At 33.8% G+C, this 16,810-nt stretch overlaps 2 protein-coding genes across 2 annotated transcripts; one reads left to right on the top strand and one right to left on the bottom strand.

The window, feature by feature from the left end:
* Positions 1-7,803: 7,803 nt before the first annotated feature.
* Positions 7,804-12,389, bottom strand: LOC114724465 (triacylglycerol lipase SDP1). The gene is made up of 3 exons (XM_028910820.1): positions 10,284-12,389; positions 9,409-9,552; positions 7,804-8,814 (listed from the first exon to the last, which is right to left on the bottom strand). The coding sequence occupies exons 1-3, from the start codon at positions 11,697-11,699 to the stop codon at positions 7,966-7,968; spliced, it is 2,409 nt and encodes an 802-aa protein (XP_028766653.1). The 5' UTR covers positions 11,700-12,389; the 3' UTR covers positions 7,804-7,965.
* Positions 12,390-14,703: 2,314 nt separating this feature from the next.
* Positions 14,704-15,733, top strand: LOC114724472 (uncharacterized). Its single transcript, XM_028910827.1, has one exon. The coding sequence runs from the start codon at positions 14,806-14,808 to the stop codon at positions 15,100-15,102; it is 297 nt and encodes a 98-aa protein (XP_028766660.1). The 5' UTR covers positions 14,704-14,805; the 3' UTR covers positions 15,103-15,733.
* Positions 15,734-16,810: the final 1,077 nt, after the last annotated feature.

The following is a 16,810-nucleotide window of genomic DNA, read 5'->3' as shown; positions in this document are numbered from 1 at the left end:
CACACCATTCAAAGCGCATCGCAACGTCTCATTCATCCCGGATCAAACGACGATGTCCTCGCTTCGGGGGAAAAAAAATAAAAATCGTTTTGTTAGTTACGCCGACTTCAAAATCTGAGAGATGCGGGCCATAATATTAATACAAAAGTTGTTTATTTTTTTTAAAAAAAATCTCCTGAGTGGAAATTAGATCCAAATTATCCTGATAATAAATAAGCAAAAATAGCAAGGGTAATTGTTAATGAATTGTAAACTATTTTATTTTTTAATGTGAAATTGCATGTAAATCAGAAGCATATATATATATTTTTAGGAGGAACGTACTGTGACAGATACATAACATATATTCTTAAGTGGTCAGGGAAGATCTGATATGCACATGATGGAGGCCATCAATAAGATGAGGCTGAGAAGGTTGGTGTTGCTTCTCTATCAAATGTAATGATTGGCGAGTATAATTCTGGAGGGAATAACGATTATATAAATTAGATAGCATAAATTGCTATATGATCCTCCGTTAACAAGTTATTTGTCAGAATGTCCCTGGTCAAAATGCCACGCGTCACGCATAGCCATACCTTCTTCGCTTAGGGACCTTAGCCCGAGAAACTCTTTGATAGAGGATAGGGGTGGAAATAGGCCAGGCGGCCTGTCAGGGCCTGTGGCCTGGCCTGTAAGTGGCCTGCCTGGCCTGGCCTATTCCAAATTAAAACAGACTCAGGCCTTTTTAAAGGCCTGTTTCTCTTAAAAGGCCAGGCCAGGCTCTTAATAAGCCTGTTAAGCCTGTTAGGCGGCCTGGGCCTGTTATATTTTTTTTAAAATATTATAATTATAAATTTATAATTAACTTTTTAAAATAATACCATGGTTTGATTAATATTGTAATATGTCTAATACCACACTTTTATCCTGAATAAGACCATGTTTGATTACTCTTCAATATACCTTGGATGATGATTTCTATAATATGCACTTTGTTATCATTCAAATCCTACTGCTCGATGATGATTTTGTGTTTGTCATTTGACTTTTATTTACCTATACAAAACTACTTAGTTTTTCTAACGCACATCACCAACAATTGACATAGAAATAACCCCTCTATGAATTGATTTCTGTTTATCCCTTGTATTGTGACCATTTTAACTACATCTTCCCTCAAGTATTAAATATTTTCACTTAAATAATATAATTTGAAACATGAACAACAAAATAATATACTACCATTTGAATATTAAATATTTTCACTTAAATATTTTAGATAATTTTATAAAGAAAAGAAATATCAAAGCATAAAATTCTTCCGTTCAGAAGAAATAATTAGATTATTTAAAAAGTTTTTTTTAAAAACGCCAACAACACCATTCTAATTGTAAATCAACGAAGTGAAAAAAAAAAACCTGTATTTTCTCAATTTTAGTGTAAAAATTGAAGTTATTTCTAGAGATAAAATTGTGATTCAATTTTATGAATTTAATACTTATCACATCTATAGAAATCACTGAATTATTTTAAAATATTTTTCAGAATCGGCGTTTGTGACTTTAAAATCAATAACCATCTAAAAAGTTAATGGCAAGGGATTGGTGGTATTAAAAAATTTACAGGAAAAAATAAATTCTGGGCCCAGAGGTGTAATTTCTGTAAAAACGTTGTCTTTTGGCGCATGGAGTTACCAAGAAAAAGAGACGCCCGGTTCTCACGCAACTGGAGTGATTTCTTTTCATGTGCCTCTTCAATTTCATGGAACTTGCAGCCGCATTTTCTAAACATTTTTTGACTTATCGCTGTTCTTTAATTTTTTTAAATTATATCATTAACTTTTCTACTCGCAAAAGAAGATAACAAAATTTATAAACTCTAACTTTTCAACTTTGCTCGGCGTCACCCACATTTAAGGGTTCTGCTAGCAGCGCGCATTCACACCCCAGTTTCCTTATAATACTTTATTGAGAGGCTTCGCAGATAGGATTTGATCATATCATAGAATGTCAGCGGGAAGTTATTTATTTTATTTTCCTTAATTTCTCAGTAGTACCCAAATAAGGTTGAGCGGACGTGTCTCGTAAGAAAATGGAGGGCACAAGAAAACACGGTCTAGACCGAGAGATTCAAATGAGATTAGAGTGCTGTGTGAATAGAATAAATCATGGTTTTAAAAGTGTTTTTATAATATATGAACATAAATATGCAGAAGAGTTTGCTTCGATTTACATAAAAAAGTGTTTTAAAAAAACTTCTTGGATAATTCAAAACACCCCACAAGTTGTGTTGTGAAAGGGAATTGTTTTAGGCTTGAAACAATAATATATGATTATCAAGTACTACACGACCTTTTAGTATAAAAACTTGTTGAAAATTAATTTGACTCTAAATATAGAATTTTAACATGTTTTTTATTATTTTTATTTATTTACAAATTAGTTTATTTAGTATATATAATTAATAATAAAAATAATTTAAAAGAATCAGCACTTATTTATTACAAAAAATATTTTTAAAAGTCAGTTTTATTTATTATAAATAACTAATTTAATTATTTTATTTTATATTTACATATTAATTATTTAGTTGTTATATTTTTTTACTGGGCCCAACGACAACTTTGTCCTTAACTAATACTCCTCCGGGTCCTTAATATAAGACCTAATTATTGAGTTGGGTTTGGTTCTAAATATAAAATTTATTCATTTCATATTTATCAATTTTCTCTAAATTACCCTATGGATACTCCCTCAACCATAATCAAGTAGAAGAGAAAGAGAAGTATTAAGAAAGATAATTATGGTATTTTAGGAAAAACGTGTCACATTTCTTATAATTGACTAACTTACCTAACTTCCTTGATTTATCAAATTAGTTAAATGAATCTTATATTAAGAACCAGAAGAGTATATGTATTTTTATATATACGCTGACTTTTCCATCACAGAATGACAGATGGCAAATTGTCTTTTCGGTGATGTTCCTCCTTGATATCTTGCATTTGGTTCCCAATCCTAGCTGACTTCGCTTAAATACTTTCCACGAGTTCTTACTTTTTTCACGGCACACGAAAAACACACCAGGATTTCTTCCATTCACAAGTGAAAACCATTCCCAGTAGAATTATTAAATAACTATGAGTCAGCACCGTTGTAGTGAGTTTGTTAATTAGATTACTTGTGAGTTGGAATACTACCCTGGGCCTAAATATAAATTTTTACGTTATAAAAAATAGATATTATATTAAAAAAATTTACCATTTTATGTTGGTGACATGTTGAGTCGAAAAAGGGGAATTAAGCTTATCATGCTCGAATAGGTGAGTTACAAATTACTCGTCCATTCTAAATATAAGATTTTATGCTAATGCATATAAAAGTTTTATATGCTAATATAGAGTCTTACATTAGAACCAGATGAGTATTATTTTCACCAGCAGTGCGGATATTCATAATTGAAAAGGGAAAATTTAGCCCAGGCTACAAAAAATATTTTATCTCATCAGGTTTGAAGAAACAAAGGCCCAGATCCCGATGTTGCGACATGAGTCCATAGCTTTCTTAGACTTATTTTGCGTATTTAATATTTTTAAAATGGTTACACCACGTTAAAAATTTTAATCCCTCATACATCGGTGTTAATGGCTTTGTAACTCAGCCAGAAGCACTGGAATTTTTTAGTAAATGAGAGGTAACGATACAAATTTATTTTAACTCCTTGATTTTAAAGAAGAAACAATGTGCATGGACATACCATGTAAAATGCATTTTTACAAACAAAATTATCTTTTTATTTATTTATGACCACTACTCTAGAGGCATCCTCATAAGTGCCTTGCCTTAGTTTAGTAACGTCTCATTGCAGGGATTATTAGATCAACCTAATTTTTTAAATGCTGATAACATTTACAATTTTTCTGCCAAAAAATATTTTAGTTTTTTATTGCACAGATTACAAACAAACATTAAAAAACCGTAGGTCCCTCACTTCGTGCCAAGTATTTTCTGCAGGGAGATCACATGTGATGTTTGTGGGGAGGTGAAGGGCAAAGCTCAGGTAATGGCAAAGGAGACACTCGCAAATGATACGCTCACGAAGATGTTTGTTCTCCACTATGAGTACTCCGCCCGCTTTTTAATATGAATAATAAATATTCAATTAATTTAGATATTTAAGAAAACAAAAAATAGTTTAATTGTAGTAAGATATACTATATACTAATTTATAAATCAGATATCGGGATCCGAGGAAGTATTTGATTTTTTTATAATATTCCCAGAATAAGACAAGGAGGCGTCTTAAATAAAATATCACGGCAATAACAATAATAAGGGAAACAGATAAAAATCTCTATGGGGGTGGAAGTGCTTGGGGACTATAGTGGAGAGTTGGGCCACTACACCACTTTCATACAAGGGAGAGTGACATTTAAAAAAAAAAAGTTAAAATTACAACAGGCATCTAAGAGGTTAAATTAGTCAAATGACTAAAATGCCATTATGTCATATTTAAAAAAAATAATCAAATTTATCATTGTCAATCAGTTTGTCAATTGTTAGTCAGGTTACAACTGGTTAATAACTTTTTGATATAATGAGATTTTTGTCATTTAAGTATGTTTATAAAATACCAAATCAAAAAGCATTTCTCTCCTAAAATTTTAACCTTTTAAGTGCCTGAATTGGAAGATTGTAATTTTTAACTTTTTTTATATCTATTTTTCCTTCATATGAATTATTCCGCCGAATGATTAAAAAAAATATTTTCAATGAATATAAGGAATTTTTGAGTTATAAAGTACTTCGTCCGTTCTTTGTTATAAGCAACATAAAACTCTATTACGCAAATCAAAAAAGTTAGTTAAAGATAATAAACAAGTAAAAATTAGAAGTTTTTTCTCTAAAATACTCTTTATTAAGGAGGAGAGAGAGTATAAGAAAATTGTTATAATAAAGAGAATTATAAAGGAGAGAACGTAGATGGAGAAAGATAATAGTTTGGGAATCGATAATAAATATATTGAATATTAAAATAAATAATTAATAAGGACAAATAAAAAATTCACTACAAAATTGTAGACAATTGTAAATATTACTTATACTTAGAGATAAGAAGGTAACGGTAGTTATTATTTATAAAAAATGACGGAGTGAGTACTTATTTATTTTCTTAGATTTGGAATTACTCGTGTTGTTGTGCAAAATAGGGAATATATGCAGATGTCAAGTCGCGTAATAAATTGTCAATCTCCCTATTTTAAATTTTATTAAATTTAATAAATTCTCAACTGCTATTTAATATATATATTTTAAAACAATAATCCATAAAATAATAAATCAGCAATTTTAAAGTGACTTATATTAAAAACGAAAAATACTCGCTCCCTCTTCTGTAAATAGGATCGGCCAAAATACATGAATCCCTGTACTGATCAATTATTTGGCGGTCAAACTTTTCACTTCGTCCACCAAACAATGAAAAGTAGTTCCAGAAAAGAATTTCAGCTTTGCAGATTCCGCCACTGAGGCTACTGTTCATATTCTCATTGGTGTCTCGTCGGTATCAGAGTTTGACCCCTGCGAAAGTGGAAGCACGTTACACAGTTGGAACCACAATTATTATGCTACTGTTATTGTCAGCAATATTATTTATTACAACTTCTGATTTTAAATATAAGATTTAATTTATAGTATAATTTTTATTCTAAACTTGGTTTTTTATTTAGCACAAGAGGCAGTACTACTACCTTCAGTTTAAAGAATGAGAGTTAGTTAAAAATTTAATTCGATCATAAGTATAAGATCTTAAGTTTATTTTATTTTTTATGTTTATTTTTTAAGGTGGTTCTCATAATAAATACACATGTTAAAAGTTTTTATTCAGACTTATTTATTAAAAAAAATAACTATTTTTTTAATAATTACAAATTAGTTGTTTAGGTTGGGGAGAAAGCGTAGTACTTTTGCATGCGCGCGGTTTGGAAAAGGTGGGCAAACAGAGCGTGCATTGTCCACTATGAAATTGCAGACTAATTTCGCAGAAGAAAGCTTAACCTCAGCTAGCTGCCTACCACTATTCTTTTTCCCTCCATATCAATACAGGTGGTCCCTCCGCCCTTTTTCTTCCCAGACCTCACATCTTTCCATGCCCTGTGCCCCTTAACTGTACTTTATTGCATGAAAATGGAACTACTCTTGACCACCTCTAAACCCTAAATTATGAGTACATAAATTAAGAGTATATTTAAAACAGTTTATAAATAGCTTTTCAATCGTGATTTATAAAATATAAAACAAATATATAAAAAAATTTTGTCTTAATTTACATAAAATATATTTATAAGAAAGTTTTACCGATATCCCAAACAGACTCTAAGTTGGTTTTTCTATGCATTTACCTTGCATAAGACACTATAATTTTTTTAACATGTTGCCTATATTTTAGTTATGATATAACTCATGTCTCAAAATTCACTCGTCTAATTTGATAAATGCAGTGTATATCAGCCCTGCACCAATTTTTCAATGTTAATCATTTTGTTGATTCCAATGGGGAAAAACGGAGCACGTGCTGGATTACTCGAAGATGACAGGTTTCAATAGATTACCTACGCTGCGCGCGGCAGAAAATTAAAAAATCATTAAGATAAATGTTTGTTAGAAATTTAAAAAAAAATTATTAAACTTGGAAAGATAAACCTTTTTTCTGTGGCCTATTAACTTGTACAGATTTTCATGTCGCCATGCCTTTGCAATTGACAGCGGCTTGAATGAAGGAGCAGAAGGCGTGTGGAATTTCCACCTCAAGTGTATGAAGGTTTACAGCTAAGAGTTTGGAGACAAAAAAGACTAATAAATTTTTTTTTAAAAAAAAGAAGATTAGGAGTCGAGGAATTAGGACATGATTCCTTTAACTGCATTACTGAACACGAGATATACATCACTTTGCATAAAAATGTGCCCATACAAGTAATTATCATCGATTGTGGTCATCTCTATTTTATACTCCTCCAGTCTTTTATATAAAATATAATTATTGAGTCAATTTTAATCCTAAATATAAGACCTGTTTTTCATATTTATTAATTTTTTCTAAATTATTTCTAAGGATATTCACTCAGTCATAATCAAGTAGAAGAGGAAAGGAGGATATTAAGAAAGATAATTATAGTGTTTAGGAAAAACATATTATATATTTTTATAATTAATTAACTTATCTAATTTTCTTAATCTCACTAAATTAGTTTAACAAGTCTTATATTAAAGACCAGAAGAGTATATTCAAACATTCTCAAAGCCTTCCAAGGGTTTGTCTTTAGAAGAGGAAAAAATGGAGAAAAAAGAAGGATAAAAATGGAATATTTTCTTCACTTAAGAAGTTAATTTTTGAATAAAATGGCAATTCAATAAAACTAACTTTCCCAAGCCTCCACCCTTCAATATTTTCAATTGGGATTAGGTGCTTAAATACCAAAAAAATATATATGAAGGAACATCCAACACTTGAATTTTTTTTTTTTTTAAAATTCTTATATGTCATGAAAGTTTATTTTCGTGGCAAAAATACTCTGATTGTTACATGTCGTTAAATTTGATTATTAAATTATACAATTTGATTAGTATCTTTAATAGTCAAACTTAACAACAGATAACAGTTCATGACAGAAATACTACAAAATAAAACTTTCAAAACATATGACAGCAAAGAGGAAAAAAAAACTTTCAAATGCTAGATAGTCCGCATTATATACTTCTGGAACATTTAACTACCTTATCCCATTTTCAATTTCCCCAAAATTAAGACTTCAAGGAGAGTACCTTATCCCACAATAACTAGTGTGCGCGTTAAAAACACTACGCATGCATATAGATGCAGATATGCCCACGGGTATGTACAAAGTTGGATAGATATGGTGATATTTACATGTTGAAGAAAAAATGTTCAAGTCACTTAAAAAAAACAAAACAAGAAATGTGAGAATTAAGTGCTCTGATCCTTCCCCACATCAGTGGTAGAATGATCAATTATTAAGGAGTTGGCCGTCGCAGAATCAGTATCTCCGCAATCAGAAGCAGAGCTAGCAGCATCCATCTCCTTCCCCGGAGAGTCACCTTGGACAAAACATTCAGCAACCTCGGCGTTGTGCTGCTCAATATCATAGGTCCTGGGTTGTGCAAAGTCCTCTTTCTTGACAACATTAAACACAATCCCATTATGCATCCTCTCAGGCTGCAAAAGATCGCCTTCGTTCACCGTTATGCTGTCAGGCGTTGAGACCCTAGAGCTCTGATTGGACGGAGCCCCTTGACGATTTGGATGAGTCACGATGCCTGTATTCAGCTCAGTATCAAAATCTAAGCTCTGGACAAAGTCCACGAACTTATTTGCTGAAGCAGTTCTCATCAAAGGCCCACCAGAACGTGTCCAAGAGCTCTGATCAACATTTTCAGATTCACTGTCACTTCCGTGATCATGTATACTGCGGTGGGTCTTCCAGTTCTTAGTAGCACCTTGATGCAACGAGGAATCTGTTGAAAAGTCTTCCAGGGAACCTGTAGAATTCTCTCGTGCCATGCAATTCCATGAAGGGATTCTTCTTGAAGCACTGAATCTGACAGTGTTGGCCAGAACATGAGAAGAAGCCGATGCTCTCTCAGATGTTCTTTTGAGTCTTCTCATGTGGTTAAGCACGGCAACACATTCATCAAGAGCAATCTCAATTGCACAGTTCGCTTTTATGGCTGAAAGCTTCTCCCAAGTGCACCTTCTCCCCTGGTTGGCTGCCTTCTGAAGCTCAACGTGGGAAGGGTTCTGGATAATTTTCAAGTACTGGTGCAAGACAAAGAAAGAAATCATTCATCATTAGTGCAAAGAGCACTGAGAACTGAAGAGCTCACAGTCAGATGATGTTTAAACTCAAAAAGCTTAGTCTAAACCCACCAATTAAAAGTCATTTGGGCTAACATTTGACAAAGCACTCGCTCATCTAACTTCTGAAATTTCATTGGATTATGAAGAATGGAGGCGTTAAGAATCAAATTTCAGACCATTAGATCACGGATGCTCTAACATCAATGATAAAAGGACACATCAACTCAAAATTTGAGCTATTGAGTGAAGGCCTACAAATAAGTACTACAATCTATAACAGTTGTATAATCAAGGCATCACATTCTTCGTAGTAAATAGTACATTATCAATAAAAAAAGAAAGAAATACAGAGCAGAAGGATCAGAATCCTCCACAAGCTGGAAGAAAAAAGTAAAGAGAAAGATGAGCTCTAAAGAGCAAGGGTAGAGATATAGCCAAAACTTAACCACTAGACATAAGTTATTTTTTCTGAAAAAACCATATACAGCTTAAACAATTTCTTTTGCTTCGCATAAACGGCTCACTGAAATTAAATCTTCTCTGGGAGTTTACCTGAGCAAGAGTAGCAGGCATAACAACAGTTACATCACCTTCCCAGTCTTGAGCAAACAACTTGGCAAGTCCGCCTAATGGAAAACCGAGTCCCAGTACTTGATTACATCTATGTTTCACCTCCATCTCTGTAAGATGAGCAATCTACAGAATCAAAATCCATGTCAGTATCAGAATAGTTGTCAGATTGACTGGAAAACATAGAGTTGTAAACCAGGCACCTTAGAAGTGACAATTCACAGCAAAAGAGCAAATAGTATTATTCAGAATCAAGTGCTTAACAAACAAAATGAACCACCGGCAAATGATTGCTAGAGTTGTATGTTCGTTGAAACAAGATAGTAACTGCCACTCTCTCTCAGACACACATATACCTTTTTTTCTTTTGTTTTTGTTTTTGTTTTTGCCTTTTTAGTACAACTCTTCTTAGCCACACCCTGGAGAATGGAAGAGAGTGTAGCAGGAGAGGTCATGAAACAACACAGGGTTTGTACCACAACTAGCAATTGTATAGTGCATATATTTTGGAAATACAAAAGGACAGACGCACAAAAACACACCCAAAAAACAATAAGATCATAACCAGATAAAAGGAAATGGAAGGAAATGAACAATTCACATAGTTTAGCAACATAATGAGGAACCTCCATAGCTAAATTGGATCAGAATGAAGCAAGGGTTAAACAATGACAGCACATAGGAAATTCAAACTTCTAATAAAAGATATCACGTTATATGGGGAAGGGAAATGCAATAGAGAAAATTCATATAATAAGCAAAAAGTAATGGTAGGCACTGGCAACAGACACATAAACTTGTGTATAGTATACTGTGCATTTTGTTCATATAAAGAAGCAAGTTCATAATTACATTACCTTGGCAGCAAAATTGCCTCCATAAGCTCTCACAAATTCTTTCAATCTCAACAATGGAGCAATATGAGGGTTGGCTTGACTGACAATAAAATGATTGACATTGAACAGCTCTTTCAACTGCATCATAGGTAAATCAATCTCCAAGCTACCATCTCTCCAACGACGTGCTGGTGAGGATCCCTCCTCAGGGCCCAAATTAAATGGAGGGTGGTATGGAACAATTTCTCCACTTCTGTCCTTAGCCATCAATTCCTGAGCCTCAAAAAGGCCAGGAAAGGCACAAGAAGCGGTGACTGCACTCCATATAACAACATGAGGTGAAGTCAAATAGTTGAGACACCTTGGAGGTTCATGCTTTCTTGGTGAACAAACTGTTATCCCAAGACTTCGACCTGTTATGTCATAAGCTTCTTGAAACGTAAGGTTGCTTGTCAGATGCCTCAACATCATTTGCAATTGCCTGATCTCGTGGACAGCACCAAATGTCATCACCCTCTTAACAACAGTAAAAATTCCACCCATTTGATCAAAAAACTGCAATGAACGCCATGAATCCTTAAAAAAGCTTTGAAGCTCTGGCCAAGAACGAGTAGCAACAATAGAACACATAATGGAACCTACACTTGAACCAGCAATTATTCTGGGCAAGAGTTTGTGTTCCACCAGTGTTTTCACTACACCCACATGAAAAGCCCCAAGAGAGGCACCCCCGCTTAATAGCAAAGCAGTCCTCCCAAATGCATGTCTGGTTTCATGCATGAAAGCTAGCTTCTCTTCCAATGAGAGCTCCTCTGAATCAGAATCACATACCATTCTCAACTGCGTAGATACTTCATCAATATACTCCTTGATTAATTTGGGCACCTGAAGCCTACCTTTATGAAGTTCAGAATTACACATATTGCCTAGATTTCTAACAAGATCAGCACGCATACAAAATATTATGTCTCTCAGAGATCCCTCTTGACGACGGTGGCGGAGCTCTTGAAGCTTGTTCCTCACCAATTCTACGTCATAAAGGTCTGATTCATTCATTTTAGGTGTTTCTCTGTCAAGCATCTTAGCCGCATGAGCCCACTCCTCATACGTCAACGCAGACCTCATCATGTTTCTCCAAAATTTCCTCCTATATGCCATTTCAGCTCTTGCTTTCACATTTGTGTATCGATTCAAAGAGAAAGCAACTATTGTCATCATTGCTAATATCCCCTGAGGGTTTCTTGGATGCAACCATGATATAATGGGTTTTATACATCCCCTGAATCCATAGAAGAGACTCAACAATAGACGAAAGATATGATGCCTCAAATGTGAGATAGACTTGCAGAAAAGAACCCTAAAAGCAATCGTTTTTCCAACAAAACTTGAAGGCCCAATTGGAAAAGGGCTGACATTAGCTTCATTACTTATATCCATTTCTTACTTAGAAGTAAGAAGCAAACAGTATTTTCTCACAAATGAACACTGAATACTGCAGCAACCTGAAGAAAACAGATAATTACGAGAATGGTTCTAATTATATTGTGAAATAAGTTGGGCTGTGTTTAATGGCATATATGGATATTCCGCCTATTCAGAAAAAAAGAATGTGACAGACAACGCATTTGGCGATTTCGGTATGCCTTGGCAACTAAAACAAATCATGACAACAGAGAAGAAAACTATTTACACAGGAATCATAAAATAATTCACTTGTGATAAACTCCGAATACTTCTTGCGTCAAAACAATTTAGGGTGTTCCTCAGGTTTCCAATAACAACAGATAGAATCTCTAATCCCCACTCCCAAATCCCAACTTCCTATGCATACAAAAGAGCCAGATAAGCAAGCAACCAAACCACAAGCCAATATAAGATTCTGGAGGATCTCGGCGAAAAGGTGACTGGTTCCAGCGAGAAAATTCCGGCTGAAAAGGAAAAATTGCTTGGCCAACAAAAAATTCAAAGAACTGCTGTATCCTTGGGAATGAGGAGAAAATAAAGATTACTCGGGTGGCGGCGAGGCCCAAAATCAGAAAAGTGCGCTGTGATTTGGATGATTGGTGTCAAAGGTGAATGAGGCGGGGATGCGGGGAGATGGCGTAAGCAATTAAGCATGTCTTTCTATTTCGGAGAAGAAACCCAAACTACCAACAAATGGAACGGGAACTAATTTTCTTCCCTTGCCACCTCATGATCTTATCAGCAACAGGCAGCGAAGTGGTTCAATGTTCAGATAAAATAACGGGGGTATCTGGATGGAAAAGTGTTTTTCACATCTTCCCAAACACTCCCGAAAACGATCGCAGTTGCCAAGTCCAACTTAAAATTTTTTTTTCTATTTTTTTAAGTTAAAATTCGTTCGCCAAAATTAGTCATATTCATATCATATGTTATATACTCAGTATAATACCTAATTAATTAATCCAAAGAATATTAGTTATACTACCTCCAGTCCTAAATATAAGAGCTAGTTGACTAACTTGAGTAAGTTAAAAAAATAAATTAAATTAGTTATTAGTAATAAATAGGTGTTATCTTTTCTAAAATGTTCTTACTAATCAAATTTATTGGTTAGAACTACTATTATTAGAAAAAGTATCTTGAAAAAAATATATATATGAAAAACAAAGTGGATTGGAGTCTTATATTTGTGATCAAAATAAAAATCGAACGAAGTCTTATATTAAGGACCAGAGATAGTATTAATTAATATGCCTAAAGTGTTTTAAAATATCCTGATGATCTTTCTTAATTTCCTCATTTCTCTCTTACTTGATTATTATTGAAAAATATCATTAAAATTAATTTTAAAGAATTAATAAATATGTAAATCGATCTTCTATGCAATATCAATGCCAGCTCTTCAATTAAGGGGGTGTTTGAAAACATCTACAAAACGAGGCTAATTTTTTTATATATTTATTTCGTATATCGTAAAAATATTTTTAAAATTCATCCAAATATCCCTTTAATAATACAGAACAGGAGGAATATTCTAATTTTATCATAATATCATTCAGTGATAGGGAAGAGGAGCGCGAACAAAAACACATAACAGGAAGTAGAAATATAGTGAATCCTTCTCAAGTGTTTTAGCAATACCAATAAGTGCTTTAAAAGAATACTTTTTTATAAAACAAGATAATTTCTTCCACATATTTATTTTGTATACTGTAAAAATATTTTTAAAACTATGATTTGATTTTACTCAAACACTCATCAACGTAACTTTCTAAAACACGACCACTGTCAATGAGTGTTTTGTCAATCGTAATTCTCCCTGCCATCTCCTTCCCAGCCTCGGGGTAGGGGGCTCAAGAGTGATTTTATGCTATACAAGATAAATATATGGAGGAGTTTACCTCAATTTACAAAAAAAAAATCTTTTTAAAACACTTTTTGGTTTACCAAACACCCTCTAAGTATTTGCCTGGAATAATGATTAAATTATTTAAAAGCAACTTTTTAATCATAACCTATGCTCCTACTGGTTTAAAATATAAGTTAAACTTTATCCATTTATATTTATCAATAAACTAGTTAAAATCAATTTTAAAAATAAATATGTAAGAGATATATATTTTTTCAAAATATGCCCTTATTAATAAAAAGAGTAAGTAAAAAATTCAATAAATGAAACAAAAAGAAAAGAGAATATATGGGGGTTAAAACTGGAAAAAAAAACTCATTAAATGTTTAGATAAAAGTGAATATTATCTTATAAAAAAAAAAGTCCTTCTAACAAAATATAGCTTATATTTTGAATCGAAGGAGTAAAATATAACATATAACCGAAGATGTTTGTTTCAACTTATGTAAATGTGCTCATAAGCAGTAGCTCCAAATAAGTCCTGAATCGGTATAACCTTTTAGACTATAATAAACTTATTCTTCATTTAATTCAAATTTCACAGTAAGTATACAGATATTTGATGTTATAAAGAAGTTCATATTATTAAGACAATCTTATATCGGAAAAAAGGAAAGAGAGAGATGACTTTAGCATTATTTTATTTATTTGTTCTGTGTTTATTTATTATTATTACTATTTTTTGAGCAAATTATTATTATTACTATTTAAAACAAACAAGATTTATTTATAAAAAAAAACCGCATCGGTTTGAGTTAATAGCTTCTTTGAAAAAGGAATTAAGAGTAATAGTCACTATCACTAAATTGTAGTATTTTATTAACATGCCCGTATAAAAGTAGCATACCATAAATTTAGCGTTTTTTGTGTGATGGAAATATTAGTAATACTAAAAAAGCTCCAAATACGCGAATCGGAACCTCCATGGGAATGGAATAATATAATCAGAGAAAAACGTGCGGTTAAATATAAATAAATAACAGCTCATCATAGTCACAGACCCAAGATTAATCTCAAAAGACAGGTTTGATTTCTTTTTTCCCTGTCTATAAATACACCTCCCTATTGTTGGCGCTCACATCAGCCAAGCCGAATCCTTCTCACCAACTCTCATACTCTGTCCCAAAGCCTCTCTGTTTCTCATCTCGTCCGTCTTCCTCTTCTTCTTCCATGGCTGGTCTTCAACAATACAACTTCTTCCCCACTGATCTCTTCTATCCTCGTCCTCAGCCTTCTTCTTCGTCTCTGGAATCGGCTTCTGTTAAACCCTCAAGTCTTCCCCTTAAAAGCCCTGATGTTGAAATCTCTCAGGATCTTCGTCTTCAGGAGCGACCAAAGAAGAAGCCGCAACAACCTTCAGAATATGCTCTGCTTCATAATCTCAAGAAGAAGCAGTCTAAATACTCAATAAACCCGCTCTCTTTGGCGGTCTTCATTGAAGACGGCGACGTCCCTCGCAATAATTGAATTTTGCTTTCGCCATAACTCCCAAGGAAAGATCTTCATTTTTATGCTGTAACCCTCTTTTCTGTTCTCTCTCTAGAATTAGATTTTTCCTTTTTGCTTGTTTTCTCATGTATATTTCCTTATGTGAGGGTTCTGTAAAACCCATGAATCTCAGGTTGATCTTCTTCTAAGTTTTTCTTTCACCCTGCCGAGGAAACAAAGGTATGTGTGTATGCGATTTCTTGAATCGCCGACCAATAGAACCAGAGCGTTCATGACGTTAAAGGTCCTGAACCCTGAAAGTCGAAGTTAACAATAAAACCGAAGCTCGTGAGTTATTATATTTTGATGGCTTCAGCGTTTTCTAGTTTAGACGAACGTGTAGTTGAACAGAGGCAACTCTGGATGTCAGCGATCGAAACGGCGGGGACGTTAGAGTTAGGTTGTTTCGGTCTTCAGAGAATGTCACGAAGGATTCCGAATTGTCAACGGTGAATAGTAACTCCCATCCCATGCGAAAATCAATGAGAGAGAAAATAGATCCCAGAGCGCGTGTGTGTGCGTGTGCGTGTGCGTGTGTGTGACCTTCGTGTTGGAGAATATGCCACGGCGTGTAGCTCACGAAAGTATATTTTCATAAAAGCGAATATCCGGTGAATGTGCTTCTCGTTTTGTTTGGTTGGGTAGTTAAGTTCAGGCCCCTCTCGAATATGATTATTACTGCATGGCTCAAGTTTGGGAAAGATAAAAATTTTAATATCACTTTCAATCCTAATTATAAGATCTGTTTGTAATCTATAAATAAGATCGGAGGTAGCATATAGCTTTATATGTATATACTGACCAATTTGAAACTAATAAAAAAGCGTTGGTGGACATGCCACTTAAGTGGTCCTGAGTACGGAATCTGATGTAAATGAGTTGTTAATTGTCGATAATTCATGTACTGATACTAATGTTTGTATTATGCGAACTATCTTAATTTCGAACGAGGTTTTGTTTGCTGCTACTAAGCTGGTTAATAATTAAAACATGTGAATTATATATATATAAAGGATTCAATACGAATTACAGATATCGGTACTCTAAATTATACACAATTTTATGTCCAAGAATGAGGTTCATAGACCAGTGCTTTAACTAAGTAAGAATTTTATCACTATCAGGACGAGAATCTGGTCTGGAAAAACAAGAGTAGAAGCTAATTGAGAGAGACAAGGAACTTGCTTTATCGTGAGCATGATTAAATCGTAGATGTTACCATGACCAATGAACATAGCAACAGCTTAACCCTAAAAAATTATATCAAGAATCAAACCAGAGTCAGTGGCGGGCGCTTGAGATCAGAGGAGTGTAATAAAGTAAAAGTCAACAGTGATGTAAAGAGGCTGAATAGGAGTTTAGAAAAAAATATATTTTTGGGGGAGGAGTGGCTGACTTTGCGGTCGATTGACCCCTGTATTGGATTATTGAAGAAAGAAGGACCAAGCGTTCCATTAAAATATCTGAGGGATCATGTGATGGATAGTTAGCTTCAGCGTGCCACCAACCACCTCAGGACCCACCCACAATTTTGTGGGCGTTAAGCACACTTACCTCCCCACCAAATTTTTGTGGCCTCTGCTTCTCTCGCTTCCATACATATTGGAGGGCACTGCTTTCAACTAACACTTTGGGTAGTTATCATTGATTATTCCCTTCACGAGGTATTTGAATAAAAATTAAATTA

Source organism: Neltuma alba, unplaced genomic scaffold (assembly GCF_004799145.2).
Source record: "Neltuma alba isolate B1F8T4 unplaced genomic scaffold, ASM479914v2 tig00012190_pilon, whole genome shotgun sequence".
In the NCBI taxonomy this organism is placed as follows: domain Eukaryota; kingdom Viridiplantae; phylum Streptophyta; class Magnoliopsida; order Fabales; family Fabaceae; genus Neltuma; species Neltuma alba.
The sequence above is the reverse complement of the archived record's forward strand: the minus strand, read 5'-3'. Positions and strand labels throughout refer to the sequence as shown.

Bases quoted from the DNA above. Each gene is read 5' to 3' on its own strand.
- LOC114724472 (XM_028910827.1), top strand. From the start codon at position 14,806: ATGGCTGGTCTTCAACAATACAACTTCTTCCCCACTGATCTCTTCTAT.
- LOC114724465 (XM_028910820.1), bottom strand. From the start codon at position 11,699: ATGGATATAAGTAATGAAGCTAATGTCAGCCCTTTTCCAATTGGGCCT. The intron at 9,553-10,283 runs GTAATGTAATTA...TTGATTCTGTAG, and splicing joins GAGGCAATTTTGCTGCCAAG to ATTGCTCATCTTACAGAGAT. The intron at 8,815-9,408 runs GTAAACTCCCAG...GTCTTGCACCAG, and splicing joins TGCCTGCTACTCTTGCTCAG to TACTTGAAAATTATCCAGAA.